Below are 23898 nucleotides of genomic sequence, written 5' to 3'. Positions count from 1 at the left end.
TAACAGTTCATTCGAAAAATATGATCTTATTTGCAGTGCATACGAGCAGAACATTTCTTACAGTGTAGATAGAACAGCTGATTTGTGGAAACAACCGTACAACAACAACTATTTCCATTTTTTAAGTGTCGTATCTCTCAGGATGCATCTGAACGAGAATACCAAGATCCTGGGTCGCAGGGTTATCCTGGTGCCCTACGAGGCCCGCCACGTGCCCAAGTACCATCAGTGGATGAGCAACGAGAAACTGAGGGAGCTGACCGCCTCCGAGGAGCTGACATTGGAAGAGGAGCACGAGATGCAAAGGAGTTGGCGGGAGGACGACGACAAGCTCACCTTCATTGTCCTGGATGCAGAGATTTACGCGCGTGACCAGGATGAGATTACCGCCATGGTGGGCGACACCAATCTCTTCCTGCACCAGGATCCCGATAGCCAGCAACAAACGGCGGAGGCGGAAATCATGATTGCCGAACCGGATGCCAGGGGCAAGGGATTCGGCAGGGAAGCCATGCTCCTCATGCTGAAGTATGCCCAAGCGCAGTCCCAGTTGAAGTTGGATAAGTTCGAGGTGAAGATCGACATGGATAACGCCGCATCCCTGCATTTGTTCAAGAGTTTTACGTTCGTGGAGACGCGTCGCGTGGAGGTCTTCCACGAGGTCACCCTGGAGCGGCCCATCACTCCGGATTGGATCAACTGGCTGGACCAACAGGTGGATCTGCGCACTCAAAGCTATCGGTGAAACGATGATGATCGAGCATAGAAAATAACCTTTTAGGATCGTAATTTCACGGTCTGTTTATTACACTTATGTTACATCTACTTGTTTCGCTTGCCTTATTTATGTTGCATTTTACATCAAATGTATGTATTTATGGGTGCATCGATGTTTCTTTTGTTTCGCCCTGTGGCTTGGATGATTGTAATGCTGTGTATGCTTCTTGTAATTTGTATTTTGTAATTTTCGTGGCAGGAAATGGACAACAAGCATTTGCCGCTTGCTTATTGTATCCGGTGTTGTGTGTGTGTATATATTTAAGTATAGTACATAAAACTAGATGCTTAGTGCTTTACAGCTGCATACTGCATACTTAAGACCTCTAAATTGTTTCAATTTTTTATAAAAATTATTATCAAATAATCAAAGGCAAACATAATCGTAATCAGAATTGCAAATGAAAAACAAATCCCGCCAATTTGTGCCGGATAGCTGCCGCCAAAACTGAGCTCTTAACATAGATGTAGGCCAATAATAAATACGGATTAGGCAGCGGCACGTGGGCCATCGATGGGCATGGCGTGAAGCACTTCGTCCAGCAGCTGCAGGGCGCGATGCAGATGCACCTCGATCCAGCAGGGCGTTTCCTTGATGGACTGGCGTGGGTAGTCAGGTCCCCAGCCCTTGACAAAGCTCAGGCGCAGGATGCACAGTCGGCGCAGATCGTCCACGCCAATTCCAGCCGCTGCTGTCATACCTAGTATAAATTAACATATTAGTTGGCCCTAAAACGAACTGATTCCATGAACTTACTCCTTCCGCCGCCGCCCATTTGCTGATTGGCCACTCCGGCCACGGCTGCCGCCTGAGCTGCGGCCGCTGCCTGCGCATTGGTCGCCAACGAGTGCATCTGCTGGTGGCACTGGCGCAGGTCAAACACCTGTGTATGATATTGGGTTAAAGTAATTGCATTGAGATCCCTTGATTGCACCAACCTTTATGCACGCGGCCGGATAAATCTTGTGCACAGCATCGCCAGGTGTGCGTCCTGCCTCGCGATCCAGATAATAGCTTTGTACGAAAACTGAGTTGTCACTGAGACAGCGCAGCCAGACGTCGCCCTCGCCACGCAGATCCAATTGCACGCCCTTGCCGATGTGCAGCCTGCATGGAACTCTGCAATTAGTCCTTGCTCTTCGAGTAACACCCAGAGGGATTCACTCACCTGGCACGTTCCGATTGTTCAGTGCGATGAACATTGCTCAAGGCGCCCAGGCAGAATCGATTGCCTCCCGAGGGATCCACATAGCCGTCGATGATTACGTTCGGTTTCGCCGAGGGCACCTTAAAGGTCTCGCCAACCTGCGTGTCCAGCTCGAAGTATGCGATGGAGCACCAGTATTCTGGCGGCGGTTGGCGAGACAGGAGGCGTGGCTGTTGTTGTTGTTGCTGCTGCTGCGGAGGCGTCTGCTGCGGCGAGCCGAGGTCACCCGAAAGCGACGAGTTCCCTGGAAAAAGAGCGATAGGGATTACAAAGTCGCAGAGTGGGTTTTATAACCTAGACTTACAGAATCCCCCTGGCAAAGAGCGCGGATCTGGTGGTTGCATAGACTGTGTGTAGGTGAGGGTGTTGGGTCCCGTCCAGGTGCCAGCTGCACCGCCTCCTCCGCCAGCTTGAGCCCCAGCTGATCCTGTATTGGCCTGGACTCCGGTCGGCGGCTGCTGTGGCTGTTGTGGTGTGGGTTGGGCTGTGCCAAAGACACCGCCACCTCCAACGGAAGCATTGCCCGCGGATCCTGGCTGCGGCCCGTAGCCGTTTTGCTGGGCGTGGACGGACGGGGCAACCGAGGTGCCTCCGCCACCGGCACCTTGCATTTGACTTACAGGAGGTGGCTGTCCATAGTACTGCCCGGCAGTGGCTGCTCCGCCGCTGGCATTAACTGATCCATTGGGCACACCGCCTGTCTGCTGCTGTTGCTGTTGTTGTTGCTGCTGCTGCTGTTGCTGCTGCATGGCCAGTGCGGAGGCGGGATCTGTGGGCGAAGTGGCCTGGTTATGATGCACCCCATTGCCCTGGGGATTCTGAGCCTGCTGCGGCGGGGGTGGGGGTGCCATCACGGGACCGGGATTCATCGGACCAGGCATGCCCGGCATACCGTGAGGTACAGCTGTAAGTTGAGTTTGAAAAAAAGATTAGAAAGTATTCAGAAACTAATTCCTTATATGACGAATAGTTTTACAGTTTAAAATCCAACAAATCAAATAAAAAGAAAGTTAAATTAGATTGTGGAAACTTCAATAAGAACTCAGGTCAAATCCTTACGGAGTGAGTGAGCAGCTGCTTGCGATTGTGCCTGCTGCTGCTGTGAAGGTTGCGGGGTTTGTTGCTGCGGCTGCTGCTGCTGTTGTTGCTGCTGCGGGGGCTGTCCCAGCCGGGGGGGAGGCGGCACCATCCAAGACCCACGCGACCCAGCAACTCCATCCTGTGGCTCTATTTTTGGTATTGTGCGCCCGGTGGGAAACATTGCACTCATGGGATTGGCATCGCCAACTACGCAAAGTCAACATAAAAGCCCCGAATGGAAACAAAAATAAATAAATATGTTAAAACCAAAGAAATATAAAATAATTATAAAATAAAGTAACAAATCAGTTAAAATGTTAAAGAATATACAAAAATGATCAAAAAATTAAGTTTTCCAACCTAAACTACCGACCAAAAGAAAACTATGCAGTCTTACCATATTCAGAGGGACCCTGTGGATATCCGTAGCCGCCGGGCCCCACCATTTGCGTTGGGTGGTGCTGTATGGTGCCGATGTCGTTGCCATCTATGTCCATGCTGCCCACCAACGGGCCCGCTGAGTATTCGTCCTTCACCAGGCGACTGGGGCCGGACTGCAGGCTCAGGCCGGACAGATCGATGCCCGGAGAGACGACGCGCTCGTAGTGGTAGGGATTAACGCACACCGAGTCGCACTTGAGATCGAAGGCGAAGGCGCAATACTTGACGTGCTTCAGCTCGTTCTTGTGCAGGTCAGGCCAGCGCCAAATCCGTGCGTATATTACGTGCGGAAAGCCCTTGCGACCAGCAACCTTTTGATAGAAAATGGTAATGGTGTAAGTTCATTGAAATCTCATATGTGACATTCATATCCTTACCTGTAAGCGACCGTCGAGGGTGCGCTGTATGGTCACGCACTTGCTGGGATGGGCTCCATTCGTGGTGATGGCCGTGATCAGCGAGTCCAGTTCGTCGCGCTTCTCCTTGAGCTTTTTAACCAGCGATTCGATGGCTCGCTTGGCAAATCCCTCGCTTTCGCCGCCCTGCCGATGGCACATCAGCGAGTGGACGATGCTCAGGCAGGCGTCCGCCGATGTGGGGGCGTTCGAGGGCGGCGGCGGCATTTGCACCATGTCCCGGACAATTACTGTGGATGATGGGGGTAATTAGTTTGGAGTTTAAGAAGTAGATCAGCGGTTCTGTATTTAGCTTTGAGAAAATGAAACCAACTAAATTACTTCAGTAGTTATTTAGTTCCTTTCAGGGACTCCAATTAGCTTGACTGGTGCCTCTGGAGCACTTTACTTACTGTCCTGCGGGGCTACGGCGCCGTACATGTGGGCGGGCGGACACGCCCCCGAGCCGCCGCCCATGCCAAAGTCCTGGGCGAGGGAGCCCAGGGTGCGAGCATGGGCATCCACGGCGGCGTTGTTGCTGGATCCGGATCCGGAATGGGGATCGTCAGTGGCGGAGTGCGGATGGGAGCTGGAGCAGGCGTAATCGAAGCCGGCGGCGGGTGAAAACAAGACGGAGAATCACGGCCCAAAGGAAAGCCAAACAAAGGCGGCACGCGAATGTGAGCACAAAACAAACGGCGGCTGGCTGGCTATGTGTAAGTTGGCTTGGGGGGTGTTGCACACACACGCACACATACACGCGCACAACTAACAAAACTTGAACTCCCACAAAGTTGGCGTAATTTCCCTGCGAAAAACTCTTCTCTCCTCTCCACCGTCTTCACCTCCTCCTTCTTCGCGCACACTGGCACACGCACTGTACACACACACAGCAGCAGCAAGAAGTTTCCTGCTCAAATCCTTGCTAAAGACTTGTTTTTACTGTTTTTCGTGGAATTTCATAGTTTGCACTTAATTGGCTGCTTGGAAAACTCGAATGTGCAATTTTCCGCCCGACGAAATCCAGTTTTCCACCCAATTTGCCTTTTTTCCTTCTTTATTTTGTTGCGGCTGTGTAGAGTGACCGTTTGGCGATACAACATCGGCGAGCGTTGCCAGATGGGCAAAGCGCGAAATACCCACCGTGGATTTTTCCAAACATCTAGTTTGGTCAGTTCTCGAAGATTTGATTTGAGAATAAGTTTATATTTTCTGGAAAAAAGAAGCAAAGAAAGCAGATACTGATCAAAACGCAGAGGCATCCGGGTAAGTGCCATGAGATTTATTACACCAACTTACATTCATTTTGAGGATTGTTCTGTGCGTAAAACGAACTTTTTGGAAGGCCGAAAATCAATCGCCACGCGTTTTTTCCCTATGCATGAGTGTGTGTGCGTGTGACGAAATTGAGGAAAGTTTCTTATCGTTGAGATTGGGAAAAATCGAAGGTTAAATATCTTGTGCAACAAGTCAGATCGATGTTTTCATATTCCCATTGAAAAGTTTCACTTCCTTACTCCATTAGCTAAAATTCATTCATACGAAAGTCTCCTCGATTAGTCCGTGTGTGTGACAGGTTGTTTCTAGAAGTGTGCGTGTGTGTGTAGAGGGGCCCTGAAATAGACCACCCCCTTCCCTCTTTCATCTAAAAATGTCCACTTGGCAACAGTAACGAATTTTCTTTCAGCCGGAAATGCATTTCTCCGGCATTTTCCAAAACAAGGCGCTGCGTAGTTTCTATGCTCACAATATCTTATCAAAACGCGTAATTTCGTGGCTAATCTCTTTGGAATTCCGCCTTGCGCAGGGTATATATATAAATATGTTTCAGTGTTTTTATTTTGGCAATGACATTGATTGTGAAATAATGTGTAGTAAGTTTCCTTTCCCTGCGAAAATAGAATCTTTTTTTTGTAGTACTAGTTCGGGTACTCAACTGCTGCTTTGAAGTTATGTTTGTTAATTCCTGTTCAATTCCTTTTAATCGCTTCTCTTAAAAATTACCAATCACTGCAGTCAGACGCATAAGAAATTGTTATATATTTATTTGCTAGTAGGTTTTATAGTTCACGTAAGTGAATTGAATTTATTTATTTGAATATTTGCGGTTTTTTTTTTTACTTTAATAACATTACAGAGCCATGTTACTTAACAGAGAGAATCGAATAACATCCATTTCGATAGTAAGGAACATCGGCACTATCGTGTCTGCTAAATCAGGGTATTTTATAGTACGAATTTCTGTTGGCACTAATTGTGTGAAACTTGTACGCCGACTGGTAACACTGGTCGTTCACAAAGTTCTTCATTCGAAATAAAACAACAAAGCGGAGAAGTACCGTTTTTTGGCGAGCGCGAGTGTTTGAATGTGTTTGTTTGCTTAGAAATAGAAATTAGAAATTTGTAAGGACCAAGTGCAAAAATCGATGCTGTTCGAATGTACAAAGCTTTGCTAAAGCGAAACTAAGGAAAATTAGCAGAAGGAAAATGCACAGCTGATGGAGAAAAGTCCCAAGCACTTTCAGCCTAGTGTGTGTGGGAAAAATCGATCCGCAGACGGGAAAAACCGAGGATAAAATGCCAGCCTAATAAACAGAGTTCCAATTGTGATACAAACGCAGTACAAATTAGTTAACAACTAGCTTAAATGGCCAACGAAAAGGTTTTATAGCAAACTCTCTGACGCAATAATTGAATAAGCGTATAAGCTGCCAGCCAATTTATTCACTTATTTTCGAGTGTAATAGAAGCAGAAATTCACAACTAAACAAGGTTCATCTCAACATTCCTGCGCAACACAAAAACAACAAAATGGCTGTAAAAACGTAAGAAAATCCTATATTTATTTAAGAGGGAAAAAGTCGATGAAATGCAAAAAGAAAATGTAGGTTTTTTCGTCATCCATCAGATGATATTGTTTGTAAGAAAAAGAAAATATATTAGGCATACATACAAAATTCGTTCATTTACGTGTTTGTTTCGCTTCCATTTTGTTTCACAGCTGTTTGTCTGGTGTTTGTGTGTGTGTGTAAACGAGAGAGTTGGTTTTTGGGGTCCGCTATTCGTAGGCCGATGCTGGCAGAGTGAGCGAGAGGGTCGGATGAGGGGTGGGTGGGGGAACTATGCTGCTTGCAGTGGTATGTGTGTTTGAGGGTCTGTGCTTTTTATGCAAGCTGTACAACCTACATAAGTAATGCAAGTAAGGCATGCCTTAGTTACCTTAGCACCTCCTTATTCGCCTGGAAAAACTATTCCTATTGCCTCCCCCAATTTGCATATCTGTTTTATTCCCAATTTGCGTCAATTGTTTTACTTTACATTCCCCTTTTCCTTTGTTGTTCTCCCCACAATCAGTGTGTTTCACTTCCAAAGTTCCCCTACCAGCGCACACACACACGAACTGCAAACAAAGACTTTGTATGTGTGTTGTGTTCCCATTCGGATTTTTACCTCATACATACACGCACACCAGCACAGCAACTTGATTGGTTTGGGAGTGTGCGTGCTCGGGCTTGGAATTGCGTCAGCCAAAAATAAAATATGTGCGACGAATAAAACTACTTGTTTTCGTTTCAAAAACACTTTTGCTTGTTTTAAGAAGCAACTTGTTTCTGGAAAACACAATTAACAACTGTTATTGCATTCCGTTTTGTACCCCGTTTCTCCTGATTTCACCTTCAGCGCTCTTAGTTTGTTTTCTGGGTCATATTTGTTGATTTCAATTTGTTGCGCAGTCGCAAACTCGAACAGAATTGCTTAATTTGTTGATTTTCATATTTTCCATAGCCTCCAAAATAAAATATATACAACGCATAAAACGACCCCACGCACGCATACTAATGTAATAGTTAGGTTGGTGTGGTTGTGTGGGTGTTGCTGCTGTACCGTTGTTTTATTTATTCCTCTTCACACTTGTTTACATGTAAAAAGGTCTCTTCTATTCTCTGCCCACCTTCTTTGCGGAATGAAAGAGAAGGAACGGGTGAGGAAGGGGAGAATTCAGCATTAACCCTTAACTGACCAATGTCCAACTATTTGGGTCACTTTTTATAAAAGTATCACTTTTTGAATGAAGAGATTAATTTCAATTTCAGTTTAAAAGTACATCATCCATTTTTGTACTCCCACAAAGTCATTGGACCGAAATGATCATTCTAAGGCTAAAAAACCCAAAAGCCAGCTGACATCTATTAGGCTTCTACTTGCGGTTAGGAAGGCGCCTTCTTAGCAGAAATCGTCTGCTTTCTACCTGTTTTCTTCGATTTTGGTGTGCCATGAAATTCGTGTGTCTGCGAAAACAACAGGCGGCCCAAAGTGAAATTCAATGCCAAACCCACTTGAACGACAGCTGACCATCTCCCATGTACATCCCATGTACACCGATTCCCATTCCCAGCGATTCAAAAGCGCCCAGAAAAAGCACTCAACTGAACCGATTTGCACCCCTCCCTCCGACAATTCCCCCTTTTCAAGCTCGTGCCAGGCGACTTTTTGAGTCCCACCCTTGCTAATTCAATTTCCCGAAAGGTGACGAAATAAATCCCATAGTCCCGACTGCAGCTGCCCTTTTCTTCTTTTTGTACTGCAGCTGCCCGCCCTTCTGGAGGCATTTCTATGGGTTTTCTGACAATGGCGATAAGATCGAACCGCTTTATCGAACCTCGTACTTACGTCATGGAATGTTACGAAATGTCCGCCTCTTCTCTGATAAGCGAATCCCCCGCTCTATAAGTCATCATTGGGATTGCAGTGTATCGACCAGCTATCTAAATGTCAGTCCGGAACCTTGGATATAGCACGCGTGTATGGGGAATACAGCAGTAATTGAGCCCCTGCGATATCTCGAGGCTAGCAATTACGCCGATAAACACAGAACCCTCTATAAGAAGGGAATTTCTCTGGCATTACGCTTAGAAAATGCCCTCGGAGGAGGAGCTTAGCTATGAACTAATGCACTTGGGACTCCTCTTGCGCTTGGAGAGTAATTAAAGCAAATTCTCCTAAAATATATTTCCTCGATCAAAGCTGAATTTTCCCAAACCAAACCAAAGCATTTACGGATAGCATGGTAGCCAGCTCTTTGAAAGGATGAATCATTACCTACCTACCTTTCTGTTCAATCATATACATTAAAACCACCAACTAACTGGTGTTCCGGGTCCGTCCCTTTGCTATTTTGGGACTTTGAACTACGACTGCGTTCTCCGCGATTAGCACTCGCTTATCATTCCTTTGGCACGCTCCTCAGACGCTCAGCCGCCACTCTCCATTCACTCAGACTTTGGGCACGTTCTCTTCACGTCAGGGAAATTCTTACTGCATTTCCGTTGATAATGAAAAGTGCGCGGGGGCTCGAGTGCACGGCAATTTGGAAATGGCCGAGTCACACGATCGGTAGATAATGGGCTAATGCAAATCGCCTGTCCAGCTGACGGGAGCGACAGACTGATAGCACGCCAGTATTGATTCCAAAACCTAGGAAGCTACGAGAGAGCACTGGAAAACAGGCTTGGCAAAGGTCGATCGTCCGATAGGGAGACTCTATTTCCAAATCCAACGAAACGCAGTGCATTGATCTTTTCTCTGCGTTGCTATTGTCGTTTTCTTTTGGGATCTTTTTCTTTAGTGTATCGAAAAACACAGAGTTTCCTTTGTTCGCTGGAGATATCGGGAGACACATTTTTCCCCCGTATCGTATCTTTTCCAGCACATGCCAATGCAGCTGCTGCAAGATCTTTTCATGCAGTTTCCCCGCCACTTGTGCCGGATCATCTGGGCCTGGGCTATTTAAATTCCGAGCTCCGGCTGTCAGCAGGGTGGATTTGAGCGCTTTTTGGGGTTGCTCCGTGGTGTAGAGCCACCCCTGAGTCAACTGGCTGGGCAATTTCCTTCTTCCATCCGTTAATTATAGCCCGTGGCGAAGTCATAGCTCCGTACACCTCTTTCGCCCTCGAAAAAGTCGAACTGCTCAGGTTTCTTAGGGGTTGACAACGTTTTTTCGGCTGGTTCAGGTTGTTTTAGAAACAACAGGAAGCATCGAATAAGAGAAATTTGAGGGAAACATTTTCATTTTCATTTTGGCGCCTAAACTGATGAAATTCTGGCCACATCCTGAAGATTGTAATGTGAAAATTAAGAAAAACAATCTAAATTCCAGATACAACCGAGAACTTGCCACTCTTTCCACCATCCACCATTTGGAGCCTGGCTCTGATCACGTTTCCATTTCTCCCATGAAAAGCTGGTCTTTACATGTTGTCTCTGGCCATCTCTTTCCCGCAATCTGCAGCAATCTCACTCTCTCTTCGGCTGTCATTTGTTGACCTTCATCAGTCGATGACGATGATAAATGAACGAACAATCCACTCGTTCGCTCAAGTAAAAAAAAGCCAAGTAAACGGAAGGCAAAGCAAGGCGTACAAATTAAAAACAATTTCCGACGATCATATGTTTGCAGTGGAAATATTTCGCTTTTGGTTAGGCTTTTGTTTACGATCCGCACTTTCGATTTGGAAACGCATCTTTTTACCTTACGGCCGCACCTGTAGCCTAACTTTCAATTGCAGTCGAGGGATTTGCTGCTGTTGCCTAGATAAAAACAAAGAGAAGCCACGAAAATATTTCGCACCTGCCTGTCTGCCCAGGTAATGGCCACTCCCTCCGCCTGTTACGAAAATAGGTAAAAAGTGAAATTTTTGAGCGCTTCTGCTGGTATTTTTAACAACAACATTAAAAATATGGCAACACAGATACTCACTCGTTGCTCATTTGTGTGCGTACGTGCTTTTTGCGTCAGCAGAGCGCGCGCCAAAAAGAAAAACAACTAAAAACAACCCGTCAAACGAAAAAATAAGAAATAATTCAGCTGAGAAATCTTGCGTACATATGTACAACCATTTTAAGTACAACTGCATTGGAGTAGAAAACCTTCGTAGAGATCAGAAGTACGATAACTTTTGTCTAGCTGAAAGTGGTTCCTATCACAAAAGCTGTGATTTTTAATAACGCCCGCCTTTGTTCTCGCTCTGACTTTACTGTACAGTGGAGCCACAACGGGCTGTATTTTATTGTAGCTGGAGGGAAAATCAATCGTCTGATGTTGTTATCAACTAATCTTGGTATTGATAGCAACAAATGCCGAAAATCTTATCATGCTTTTTTATTACAATTAACATTATGAAAGCGATGGATTTTACAATAACCCCCTTTCAAATAAATTTTGAACCATATACACTTTCGACCCATGTTGCCCACTGATATGCTTTTTTCATTGTTTTCTTTGTTTTTATGCTCAGCAAAGCATAAAGTTGAACTTTAACCCCTGTGCCTTACCGTTATCGCTTACTTGCGGCGGAAGCTTTTCTCTGATTTTGCTTTTAAGCTTTTTAAGCCGCGATCTCACTATTTCTTTTGTGCTTGCTCAGCAGCTTTGTAGCCAAAAACTCTGGTGGATCGCCCCCGACCCTTGAAACGGGTTTTTGGTGGGTGGGCGACCTTGAATTGCGGGCCCAAAGCTAGTTTCATTTGGTTATTGTTATTGGCTGTTTTTGTCTGGGTCTTATAAATAGAACTGATCATGAGAAACCCCACAAAACGGAAGTCTTTGCTGTCAATGCACAAATATTTCGGGGGGCATTTTCAATGGCGTCACATACACTCCCTGTGTGTCACATAACCCGCATCTGAATCATGGCTATGGTGGCGCATTGGAAGATGATTCAGGGCGCGGTCGAATGTCTAAATGAATTTCTGACCTGATTATGATTAAAAGCCAGAGTCATCGAATTCGGATTCTCAAAGTGCGAATCACCGTTGAAAGATTGGTATATGGACTTGGATTGCCCAATAACGCAACTCCGTAAAGTTAATTTTGCTAGTAAAGATGTATTTTTATTTCGGATTTCTCCACTCGTACGTACTTGCTTTTAGCAGCTGTTTGTTTTGCTAATAAGCAGCCTTGTTTATATGGTTTGCCATGAAGCAGGTTAAACGCTTTTATGCCCTCACTTATGCCATTCACGTATGCAGATAGAGGACGATCGGAATGGTATCATCGACGAAACCCTTGGCGCCAGTGGCTCAGGGGCAGCTAATTCTTGTGATTTCCTCCTTGTTGCTCATCTAAAAATAACAAGGCGATCCCTCATCACTGCCAGATACTTGGAATCTGTTGACTAACCAACCACATCTGGAGCCAATTGTCGGGGCTTTATTTACCATCGCCATTGGGTAGTTTCTCGAGTGTTTGGTTTAGCTGGGTTTATGTCATCTATCAGCGGATTGTTTACGCCATCTGAAGTTTTTGTTTTGGTTTCCGAAGCAGGAGAAAGCATTAGCTACTCTACTGCAGGCGGTAATCTTTGGATTTTCCTTGGGTCCAACTAAACTAGCACACAATATGGCGATGTTTGCCCAAGTGTTTATATGTAGATTGGTTTCCTCCGGCGGGCTTTGCGTTTGCTTAAGTTTTAATCGCGGGCTTTTGGGAACAGCTCTTGTCTGGCGGAAGTGTGAAGTGATATGGAAGTACTCAGGGATCTAATGCGTTGTTGTTTACCCATTCGAGATTGTTTGCTATTGGCTGTGCCAAAGGAATGGAATAAATTCGATTAGGAAAGTTTTGAATGGTTATACTTCTCGTCGAACTTATTGGTCTATTTCAAGTACCTGACATCGTAAGCAGCAAGGTCGTTCATCAAGCGTATCAAACGTATCTGAATAATTAAGATCAAAGTATGTCTGCTGTCCGATTCTATACATGCTTTGATTTCTTGCCTCGATCTCGATCTATTTACGTGGTTCGCCTTGGGCGCCACATCGAATCCCATACCCCATACCGCCATACCAACATACCCCCTCCTTCCCATAAGGCAACCTTGTAAGCGAGCGATTTGAATAAAATGTGTCACTGACTGAGGTCGGCTGCTCGATTTGAGTAGAGCACTGCTCAAAATAAAACGTATTCCAATGCCATCGTGTTTATTGCTCCACAACCAATTTTTCCCACTGTACAGGTGTTTTTTCAGCTGAAGCCAAAAAGTTCGTTAAACGCACTGAACATATTTCGAAAAAGCACAAAAAGGGCGAACGAGTGCAATGCACTTGCACACAATCAATTAATTTGCATGCCATCCCACCATTTACTTTATTTTGAAACACTGTAATAATATTTGAATTTCTCTGTGCCCCACACAAACCACTTTTGCAGCTCGTAAGTTTTATTTCAATTTAGCCAAACCAAAAACCAAGCATACAAAGCTATCATAAAAGCTGAAAAGCAAATTAGCAAGCGCAAGAGTTTATTATCGTGAAAGGCACTGAGCGAACACTTAATAAACCATAATTTTAGCGCTTTGCACAGAAACTCACTTGCTTTGAGTTTCTGAACACATTTTCCATTTCATTAGCGCGACAATTGTGAGATCAGCGTACGCCAGACAAACCAAAAGTCGACCTATAGCCTATATAGACATAGCTATTGTCGAATTGTCCTTTGGTACACTGCCCGCAATTCTGTCGTCGTCTAATACGAATTACCATTGTAGAGGGTGTCTTTTGTTTGTTTCCAGTTTGCCAATCGTTGAAAGAATTGCATTAAGGTCACTGAACTGCTGGCGTTACTGAAAACCAGCCAGAGTTTTCCCAAAGCAAAATCTCTGAGTTCTGAGACCGGTGTGTGCAGCACAAGTAGCAAACAGATTAGTTTTATTTTCGGTGGCGTTTCGATAGAGAGTTCCAGTTGTCGTTTTGGACTCCCTGAAGCGCAAGTTATCAAACCAACACGGATCTTGAGCGAAAGATTGAGAGTTTCTTCGTACAAACTCGTTGATATCGGCCCAATTGGGAAGTCTGAGATCCGCGTTTAGCTGAAAATAAAAGCAAACAAAATTTGCCAAGGACTGCGAGAACGAAAGGACGAATACCGCTCCTTTCCACTTCTCCTCCTTGCGATTTTCTCTGGGCCTAGTTTTCTTTTTGCACTTTCCCGACACTTTTTGCCAGCAAAGAGTGTTGTTTGTTTAAATTACAACCTTGAAAACCACAACAGGTACTAGGCCAGCCCTCACAATGTCTGTCCCTGTACGCTACTCCTCTGCTGCCGCCGAATACGCCGCCGAAGTTGATTGTGAGTTGGAGAGCACTCTGCAACAGCAGCAACAGTTGCACTTGCAACAGCAATACGAGCAATACGAGCAATACCAGCACTACCAGTACCAACGGGAGCAGGATATCGCCTACTATTGCCAGTTGCAGGCGGCGCGGCAGCAGGAGCAGTTGATGCAGCAGAGGACATCGATGTCGTCGTCGGTTATGCCAGGCCTAGCCTTGCCCCAGGATCACCAGGACCACCCAGCCGCCCTTTTGCACGGACCCCACAACAACAACATCGGACTCACCATGGACGCCCACAGCATCAACGCCATTCTGGTCGACGACGAGCAGCCCTCGACTTCGGCCCAGGCTGCCGCCGCTGCTGCCGCATCCGCGGGTGGATCTGCTGCTGGACCGGGATCGGGATCGGGATTGGGTGGAGCCATCGGTGGGGGCAAGCTGGCCAACGGCATTAACCGCAATGCAGAGATGCCAACTGATTGGATGAGGATTGCGGACGAGGGCCGGTATGGGACACCGGGTGCTGCTGGCTTGGAGTATCAGAAGTACGAACAACAACAACAACTCGAGGATCTGGCGGAGGCCGAGGCAGGAGCCGTCGGCGGAGCCAGCAACAACAACGGCGAGTCGTCTTCGTCCCTTAAAAAGCTAGAGGATCAGTTGCATGCCCTCTCCTCGGACGAGTTGTACGAAACCCTCAAGGAGTACGACGTCCTGCAGGACAAGTTCCACACGGTGCTGCTGTTGCCCAAGGAATCGAGGGTGAGTCTGGTGAACCGCTTGGCTTTCAAGCTCAAAACTAACTAAATATGCATTCCTTTCTCCTTCTGTAGCGTGAGGTTACTGCCGGAGGACGAGATGGATCCGCTTACGTGCTGCGCTGCCTGAAGATGTGGTACGAGCTGCCCTCCGACGTCCTGTTCTCGGCCATGAGCCTGGTGGACCGCTTCCTGGATCGCATGGCCGTCAAGCCGAAGCACATGGCCTGCATGAGCGTGGCCTCGTTCCACTTGGCCATTAAGCAGCTGGACTTGAAGCCCATTCCCGCCGAGGATTTGGTTACAATATCTCAGGTGGGTGATTGGAAATCCTTTTGATTTCGCAGGAGAGTGCTTACTTTTGTTTGCGTTTCCAGTGTGGTTGTACCGCTGGTGATCTGGAACGCATGGCCGGCGTGATTGCCAACAAGCTGGGCGTCCAGATGGGACATGCACCGATCACTTCTGTGAGCTACCTGCGCATCTACTACGCCCTCTTCCGCAACTTGGCGAAGGAGATCGGCGGCGACTTCTTCAAGTTCTACCAGCAGCTCATCAAGCTGGAGGAACTGGAGAACCGCCTGGAGATCCTGATGTGCGACGTGAAGACCACGGTGATTACGCCCTCGACGCTGGCGCTGGTGCTCATCTGCCTGCACCTGGACTTCCACATCAAGGAGTCGTACACCCGCGGCAGTCCGGAGCTGAAGCACGTCTTCGAGTACATTCTCTTCCTGCAGCAGTACATGAGGGTGAGTTTGGCTGAGCTCTTTGACCTCCAACTTGAACCATTCTAATTGTTTCGTGTTCTTCGCAGATTCCTGATCGCGTTTTCACCTGCGGCTTCAGCATCGTTTCGGGTATTCTGTCCCACTACAACGGGCAGAACAAGGCGCCCTACAAGCAGCGGCTTGTCTGGAAGCTGTCCAGTCGCACGCTGCGCGTCTTGCGCCCGATCAACCGCTTCTCCTCCGACCTGCCCACCATTGAGGAAGGCATCTCCAATGCCCTTGACGATGGCCTCCGTTCTAGGTGAGTCTATAATCTCTTGTGTAATCATAATCAATTTATTGGACTTTATGGAAAAAGGTCAGAAATGTAATAGTTTTAAAGAAAACCTACAATCTCAAAAGGGGTATTTTTCCAAATCTATTTGTAAATGGGACCATAAAACTTTGGGACCTGGATCACCGGTCTTTATTTTTAGTGATTTTTGACATAGCCAACACGCGCATATATAATCTCGAATGTAAGCAAATGTGTCGATGACGATCTGAACTTTTTGGCGTAAACAAGTTTCTAGAATATTAGCGATTCCATTATCAACCAGAGCGGCAACAACACAATTGTCATGAGACTGGCTGGCTCGCCCACCGACCGCCCGCCTCCTCTGCAAACCGCCCATTCTGTATGCGTGTTTGTGTAGCTATTTGTTTTTTATTTTCGCTGCCTTGTTTTTGCCTTTTTTTCGGCAACAATCTTATCGTTTCCAAATACCCGCTAGACGCAACAACAAAATACACGCACGTAGACCGCTGCGAGGGGCGCAGAAAGAGTATTGGCTTATGCAAAACATATACATATATCTATGGGCTATATATTCAAGTAGCTATATACCTATATCTTTGCCAGCTGTTGTGCGTCCTTGAATTCTCACATTGAACTTAGATGTGCATGTTCAATGTCATTGAATTTCTATTTGGACAAGGTTGTTTTCTTTATTTTCTAGCTTTCTTCCTAATTGCTATCTTATCGTTGATACAGTGCTCTAGGGTTTTGTGGCTATTTCGAAAAGTTAGTCATAAACATTCGGAAAGTTCAATGCACTGTTCCCCGAACTTTGTGTTCCAGTTGCACCTGAGCAAAGGCTTGCGAATTATCAGCTGATTTTTGGGGCGTTAATTGCGAGAGGGGCCTTCAACTTGAACTTGTTTCGTTAATTGATGTCCGATTGTTGCGAAACGGCAGTAGCCTTGAAAACGGAATATTAGGGGGGTTAAAGTTACTTAACAAATGTTTGATTAATCAATTTTACTTTTCTGATAAAAAGCTTGACTGGTCTATCCACTTCGTATGATACATTTTATTAACAATTTGGTTTATTTGTTGTTTCAGAACCGAGAGTATTAGCTCCGAGGAGGAGGAGGACTGGCCCACTTCACCCATAATTCCAATTTTCGAACAATGTTAGTATCCAGCGACAGCCAGCAGCAGTAGAGCAGCAGGGTCAACAGCTGGACAACTGGAGCAGCGGACAAAAGTACCATCAACCAGACGCAGACGCGGGACACACCACACTTCTCTCACCTCACGCTTTCCTGGCGCCACCAATCCCCAGGAGATCGGACACTAGACATATCCCCATCGGCAGCAAGGAGGAGCAGCAGGAGGATGGAAGTCTGCGAAGAGGATGTGTGCCCGCGAATGCGTTCCGCGTGCAAGTGTAGTAGTGCTGGTTGAGGTAGAGTGTGTATATTTTGCTAAAGTGCATCATAATTCTTTTGGCATACACACGAATGTGTATTTGGTAGCGCTGGTTCTAACATTTAAGAAACTATTGAGATATGGAAATGTGGGCGGCAAGGTGACGCAGCCACGCCCTTCCCCTTGAAAAGTTACCCGAGAGTAGCGCCCCCCACATTTTTTCGATTTATTTGCGGCAGACAAAAAAATACGTGAAAAAAAACAAAAGCAAAAAAAAAATTAAAAAAATTAAAACGAATGCTGCGGACCATCATACAAAAGATTGATGCCGTTCCGGATCATTATTCGAGATCAGTGAGAGAGAGAATACGATTTGAGAATTGCGAACCCACGCCGATATCCCGAACATCTGGAATGGGACAGCAGTTTTTTGTTGGTTGCGCTTGAAACCGTCAAAAAAAATTCAAAAACCATAAAGAAAAAAACTCCCACAAAAAGAAAATCCTTTCTACAGACCCCTAAATAAGTTGTCACTCTATGTTCTCTATGTTTGTCCCCGCTCTTATCAGTAAATGTAAAAGCCCCGAATCTATGGACCCAAAAAACCTTAAAAACACCAACAAAAATCATAAAATCTAAAAAAAAGTACAAAAGTTCTTTATGTATAGACCGACCTAAAAGATAAGCTAACAACAAACAAACAAAAACAAAAAAACAACACAAAAACAAGGTCAGATCAGATTATTCAGTAATTTTAGCCGCGCTCAAACAATATGAGAAAGCCCATAGAAAAACTAAAGTTTAATTCGCCGCCTGTATTGACTAAGAACTCTTAACAATAATATAACATTAAACAAAGGTACGATGAAGCCACAATATGTAGTGTGTGTCTAGTAGATTTTTCTCTGTATAACAAAATCGAAAACCAAACAAAAACGAACTCAATTTCCGCCCTAGAAAATCAAACGAAAGCATGACAAATGCAATCTTTCATTATCATACGCAGCTAAGTAAATTTGTTATTTCTACACAATTGTTTATCTATGACTCGAACAATCAATCATTCAATCAACTGCAAGGCATTGAAATTTAGTTCGAGTACCACGGTGATCCTCTTTTTTATATTATACCTTCAATTATAATGCACATGCTAAATCTTCTTTTTTGTTACCTAATATTATTTAACTTATTAAACAAAATGTAAACTGAAATCCATTCTTATGTTCTACCATACGAAACTACCCATTAAACCCTAGTTTAAAGCAAACCAGCGTTGAGACAAAGCCAAAATTCAATTCAAATTGAAGCGCGGCAAATTAGAAATCAGAAATTATGATGCAACATTTAGCAAGATGTACCGAGAGAGAGAGAAAGAGAGAGGGTCGAGCGAAGAGTTTTAGAGAACATAGGCAAAACTAACGCAGAGCATAAACACAATTGAAATTTCGCGAATTCAGAACACTTTCTTTTTAATCCACTTGGCAGCGGAATGTGCAAACTCCTGTCTGTAAATTTGAATAAAATGCGTTTGCCCCCGCCACAGGGGCATTCAGATTTCATGAATATTTACAACAAACTCGCCTGTTTTATTTCACTTTGTCCGTGGCCACTTGCCCGGTGCCAGATGCAGTGCAGCGGCGACTCCGGCGAAATGTGAGTACACCACCACCATTTCCATAACCCCGACTTCCGATCAAGTGTAAATAAACCGGGGCGACTTTGCTGTAAATATTCAACCATTAAGTCAATATATTCAATTAACAATTGTGCAATAGATTTCATTGTAATTTAGCAACTTTCTGAAACACAGCCTGAAGATCAGTTCTGTAGAAACAGAATCCGAATACATTGTTAACACAGTCGAACGCTGAAGTGAAATGCGATACAAATAATTATATTTAAGCGACAGAGATCATCATGTGTTCGTTTAAGCTTAGTGCAACCTTAAGTAACAGCCAATTGACGATTAAGCGATTAAGAGAAAGGTGAAAGCGGTGAAAATAAGTCTAGAGCTAAGTTTTTCTACCATCGACTGCCACGGGCTGAGATTTCATAATTTTAACAACTAGCAAATTTTACATTGTATTTAGCGCGGAGTTAGTTAAATATTTGCAAGGATCAACATCAAAAACGTGAAGAAAAATCTCAATTATTGTAAAGTGTATGCATAATTAGTTTTTATTTGATGACTAGTTTTATTGATGCTGATGATGGATGGTTAATCCACCATCGGCAAGTTTTGAGCTTATATTCGGTTGAGGTTTACATTTTTAGGATTAGTTACCACGCGAAATGAATTCATACTGTACATTACGAACCACTCATTTTAATTTATTTTCAATTACAACCTGTAATTAACAATTAGATTCTACTTTAGACGTCCACCAGAATCATTCTAAGCAAATGGATCATTGTGTAAAGAAATGTGGATCAAGTTGTTTGAAAACAGCTGAAGCTCGTGATTTAAATCATTGTACACATTACAACAAATAAATGGAAAAAAAAAGTATTATTAAATGGTAAACGGAAAGTTGTGTTTTATTTATTTTACCCATTTAGAAGCTTAAGTATTTCAAAACATGTAAAATGTTCAATAACCAAAAAATTCTTGCTGGGCTGTTGGAATCTGAAACCTTAAAACTTTTTACGTTAAAATGAAACTAGTTAAAAAAACAGAAATTAAACAAGTGTTTTGTATAATTTTTAAATTTGACATTTTATAAATTGACCGTTATTTATATCGATTTTTATTGCAATAAACTTGCGATAGTTGTTTTGTTGAGACCGTGTGCATTTTCTATCGATAGTCAACCTGATTACCCACAATGATCGTATTGGCTAGAGCTTAAATAGAAATCACATTTAACTGTAATGGAAACTGGAATTATATTCTAATATGCATCTCTTGAGTGCATTAAAATAAATAAAGCAAAGGAAATTTTAATTTAATTTGGGGTATATTAACAGTATGTCTTTAATCAGATCTGGTATTTCTCTATTAAGCCGGCGGTATTTTGATCTCGGCCGCGCTGGTCACACTGCTCTAGACATAACCTTCCTTTTCCAATAATTTTTGTGCTGTGTACACGTGTTTTACAATGGCACCCGTCGAGAAAGCTAAAAAGGTGGCCAAGTCGGCCAAAAAGGGCAAGAAGCACCCGGTCAACTCCTACCTGAAGGGCGGCATTCTGCGTTACTCCAAGGCCCAGGTAAATATCGCCGGAAACAGTGGGGGAAATGGCCTCTTGGCCGAGTGACGCCTCCACCTGAAGAGGGCGCAGCAGCGTGGTTCGCATTTAGTGCTCCGATCCTATTGGATGCGGTACTTACTCATTCATCCGTGGGTGTACCGCGTACTGTCCCTCCAACTGGTGTTAGTTTTACTTAAAAACTTTGTATTCGTCAGTGCGATTTCTGAATAAGTGTATTTTCCCGTTTGTTCAAGGGGCTATAGGTACAAACCATACATACTTTGCCCAAATTGTTTACTCTTCACGTAAATAAGTTCAATAATCCTCAATACCCTTTCTTATCACTATGCAACAAGTGTCAAATCCTTTGAAAAACTGATAAACCAAGAAAACAAATTCAACCTATAGTTAAAAGGTAGTTAACCACATTTTAACCCATTACAGATGTACAAGCGTCGTGCCCTGTACCGCCTGAAGGACAAGAAGAGCCCCGTGGTGGAGAAGGTGAAGGTGCCCATCAAGAAGGTGAAGAAGATCGGAGGACCCAAGAACGGCGGTGAGCGCACGGTCTACCTGAAGAAGAGCAAGGCCACCTACCCGACCAAGACGTTCGTGAAGAAGCGCCCCTCCAAGGCCAACTTCAGCGAGCACAAGCGCAACACGCGCCGCAACCTGACCCCCGGAACCGTGCTCATCCTGCTGGCCGGACGCCACCAGGGCAAGCGCGTCGTCCTGCTGAAGGTCTTGGCTTCCGGACTCCTGCTGGTCACCGGACCCTTCGCCCTCAACTCGTGCCCACTGCGTCGCGTGTCCCAGCGCTACGTGATCGGCACCTCCTCGAAGGTGGATCTCGGTGCCTTCAAGGTGCCCGAGCACCTGAACGACACCTACTTCCGCCGTCTGAAGGCCAAGAAGGACAAGAAGAGCGGCGAGGCCGACATCTTCGCGGCCAAGAAGGAGCGTTTCGTGCCCAACGAGCAGCGCAAGAAGGACCAGAAGGAGGTGGACAGCGCCCTGCTGAAGGTTATCAAGGCCCACCCCGAGGGCAAGTTCTTCGCCAAGTACTTGCAGAACATGTTTGCCCTGCACTCCTCCCAATACCCCCACCGCATGCGATTCTAAGCGAGCGGATTTGGTTCTTCAGTTTAAGGATTTCTAAAGCAAAAACACTGTACAAGCGCGCCCGCTGGTTAGACTAACAGGATTTGTAAAATAAACCTTACAAAACGGAAAGTTTTTGTTTATTTCTTCAGAGAACTACAGTTGGCATTTTTTAAAACATTTTTGAGTAAGCTCAAATAGTTGCCCACAAGCCTAAATTTAAATTAATTCAAAGTAGCTGTTCTGCCTTTCTTATTGGATAAAACTTAATCTTCTGTTTTTCTACAATTTTATTTCATTTATATTCCTACAAATTATAAAGTAACAACTATGATGTTATAATTACATCGATTTAACATATTTGGGTCAACTACAACTTCAACTTATCTTGGCGCTAATTCTAAGTGCTGATAATATTTGAGCTCTCTTTGTTCTCCTCGATAGGATCGGGGTACTCCGGCTGCAAGTGCAGTGCGGCCAGGAGTTTCCGCCTGCCATGGACGTACCACAACATCTCTCGGTAGGATCGCGGGAGGACTTCGTCCAGGACCTTGTCCGCCTGATAGGTCAAGTAGAAGACATTCGTGGTCTGCACTTTGCCGCTCTTGGCATCCCAAATCTGCGCCACGGTCATCAGCTGTACGTAGTTTTGGGTGGCGTATACCACGTGGGCGGTGAGCTGGAGGAACCGATCCACATGCACTGGGTGCATAAAACTGATGTCCGAGATGCACTTGAGGATGGGCCGATCGCCCAGGTAGATGCTGGCCATTATGAAGCTGATTTCGACGGCTTGGCGCATGAGGTAGCCTCCGAAGATGGTGTTCTGCGCATTTCTGTTCTCCGGAAACGGAGCAATCATGGTGGACTGCATAGAGTCCTCCATCCAGCGGCATTTCGGTGGCAGGACACGCTTATTGAGATCCATGCTGTTGGCTGGAGTGGTTCTCTTAAGGATCTCGTACATGAGTGACTGTTCGTGTTCCCTGGGCGGCGAGTTGAACACAGAATCCATGGCAGAAGACTTGCGCACCTTCTGCCGCTTCTCCGCCTGCTCCCAAATGAGCTTCTCGGTTTCATCACCAACCTCTATAGGATTAATGGGAGCCGCTCCCGTGTTGGTGGCATTTCTGGCCACCATCACAAAGATTGCTTTCGTTACATCAATATATTCGCCATGGGCCAACTGCTTCACATAGATGGTAATCTCCATGGAACTCCGCCCCGCCCACGAGATGTGACCACTGATCTCGATGTCCTGGTTGACCTGCAACCGCTCCAGGTTGGTGAACTCCACCTTGTCGACCAGCAGCGTGACAAAAGTGTAAGGCAATGGCACTCCTTTCGGTAGTTTGGGCAGCTTCACATGACGATGGCAGATCCACACAGCAAACATGTCCAATTCCTCCATAATCCTGCCCAACCTCACCCTTCCCAGGTGATTCACGTAGCTCTCGCGGATTAGCTCACTGGAGCTCAGGGGCAGAATGGCAGTGGTATGGGAATCCAGCATAGTTCTTGGTGGTAGCTCCTCTCGCTTCGGCTGGTGCTGCAGCAGATGATCCCGGGGCTTGGGAACAGTATGGTAGCCCACGTCCACGCCGGATTGCTCTCGAATGACGCGAGCCACTAGGGGGGTAAAAAGATGTCAGAGAAGTTCCAGAGCGAAAATGGATTCTGATTTACCCTCCACCATGGTTCCAGAGCGATGATCTGACTTCACCTTGGGCCCGTTGTCTAGCGTATAGCTCCTGGGCATCTGCTGGCACGCAAAGGAGGTGCAGTTCATGGCCAGCAGTCGCCTTCGCCGGGCCGTCGAGTAGTAGCTCCTCCTCGACAGCGCCATTCCAAAACCCCGAGCCAAGCGACACAGCATCATTTCCAGGGAATTCGGTATCCGGGGCCTTGGGAATTGCAACTATTTGAACCGCCTACTGGGGCTCCAATGGCATGGAGTTTTTGGGAAGTCACTTGCAGGGCACTTGGGTTGTAGTTCCCAGTTCCTAATACGTAATACGGTTCAGCTCGATCGGATTTACATGAAGTGCTTTCACTTGGGCTGCAAAATAGAGAGTGATTCTAGACCCGCGTAGTGCTACAGCGTTGGCAAGTGTGATTACATGGCTCTCAGGCGACTGAGAACCCGCGCATGGCGATCACCTGTCCACTTGGTGAGAGATCTTCTGCCTGCACTGGGAGAAATAGCGCAAGTTCTTTATAGATCGCTTATGAGTCTTAAGTATTACATCTTTTAAAAAAAAGTTGTATTATTTGATATTATAACTTTTTGATCACAGAATTTTGCGATGGCTATCTTTTCGAATATATATTCTCTTTCTATCACTTTAAGCTTTTTCATTAATTTTTAACGGCCCATCTAGTTTTTCTGTGCATCGACTCAAACTCACAA

At 45.4% G+C, this 23898-nt stretch overlaps 5 protein-coding genes across 7 annotated transcripts; 3 read left to right on the top strand and 2 right to left on the bottom strand.

Moving 5' to 3' along the window:
• Positions 1-26: 26 nt before the first annotated feature.
• Positions 27-870, top strand: LOC6539024 (N-acetyltransferase 9-like protein). The gene is made up of 2 exons (XM_039376912.2): positions 27-86; positions 142-870. The coding sequence occupies exon 2, from the start codon at positions 143-145 to the stop codon at positions 743-745; it is 603 nt and encodes a 200-aa protein (XP_039232846.1). The 5' UTR covers positions 27-86; position 142; the 3' UTR covers positions 746-870.
• Positions 776-4990, bottom strand: LOC6539023 (mothers against decapentaplegic homolog 4). Of its 2 annotated transcripts, XM_002099489.4 has the most exons (9): positions 4315-4990; positions 3884-4152; positions 3463-3817; positions 3045-3272; positions 2290-2889; positions 1947-2229; positions 1717-1885; positions 1535-1661; positions 776-1478 (listed from the first exon to the last, which is right to left on the bottom strand). In XM_002099489.4, the coding sequence occupies exons 1-9, from the start codon at positions 4376-4378 to the stop codon at positions 1267-1269; spliced, it is 2307 nt and encodes a 768-aa protein (XP_002099525.2). In that variant the 5' UTR covers positions 4379-4990; the 3' UTR covers positions 776-1266. The 2 variants fall into 2 exon arrangements, with proteins under 2 accessions (XP_002099525.2, XP_015049169.2); XM_015193683.3 differs by lacking the exon at positions 3045-3272 and having other exon boundaries at positions 4315-4988.
• Positions 4991-5031: 41 nt separating this feature from the next.
• On the top strand, positions 5032-18772 carry LOC6539022 (cyclin G). 2 transcript variants are annotated; one of them, XM_015193682.3, is made up of 6 exons: positions 5032-5167; positions 13950-14776; positions 14848-15087; positions 15150-15524; positions 15590-15804; positions 16888-18772. In XM_015193682.3, exons 2-6 carry the CDS (start codon positions 13970-13972, stop codon positions 16961-16963), a joined length of 1713 nt encoding a protein of 570 aa, XP_015049168.1. In that variant the 5' UTR covers positions 5032-5167; positions 13950-13969; the 3' UTR covers positions 16964-18772. The 2 variants fall into 2 exon arrangements, with proteins under 2 accessions (XP_015049168.1, XP_002099524.1); XM_002099488.4 differs by lacking the exon at positions 5032-5167 and adding an exon at positions 6183-6726.
• A 1472-nt stretch (positions 18773-20244) lies between these two features.
• Positions 20245-21620, top strand: LOC6539021 (60S ribosomal protein L6). The gene is made up of 2 exons (XM_002099487.3): positions 20245-20405; positions 20832-21620. The coding sequence occupies exons 1-2, from the start codon at positions 20295-20297 to the stop codon at positions 21507-21509; spliced, it is 789 nt and encodes a 262-aa protein (XP_002099523.2). The 5' UTR covers positions 20245-20294; the 3' UTR covers positions 21510-21620.
• A 140-nt stretch (positions 21621-21760) lies between these two features.
• LOC6539020 (acyl-coenzyme A thioesterase 9, mitochondrial) lies at positions 21761-23733 on the bottom strand. The gene is made up of 2 exons (XM_002099486.4): positions 23175-23733; positions 21761-23117 (listed from the first exon to the last, which is right to left on the bottom strand). Exons 1-2 carry the CDS (start codon positions 23365-23367, stop codon positions 21889-21891), a joined length of 1422 nt encoding a protein of 473 aa, XP_002099522.1. The 5' UTR covers positions 23368-23733; the 3' UTR covers positions 21761-21888.
• Positions 23734-23898: the final 165 nt, after the last annotated feature.

Source organism: Drosophila yakuba, chromosome 3R, assembly GCF_016746365.2.
Source record: "Drosophila yakuba strain Tai18E2 chromosome 3R, Prin_Dyak_Tai18E2_2.1, whole genome shotgun sequence".
Classification (NCBI taxonomy): Eukaryota; Metazoa; Arthropoda; class Insecta; order Diptera; family Drosophilidae; genus Drosophila; species Drosophila yakuba.
The sequence above is the reverse complement of the archived record's forward strand: the minus strand, read 5'-3'. Positions and strand labels throughout refer to the sequence as shown.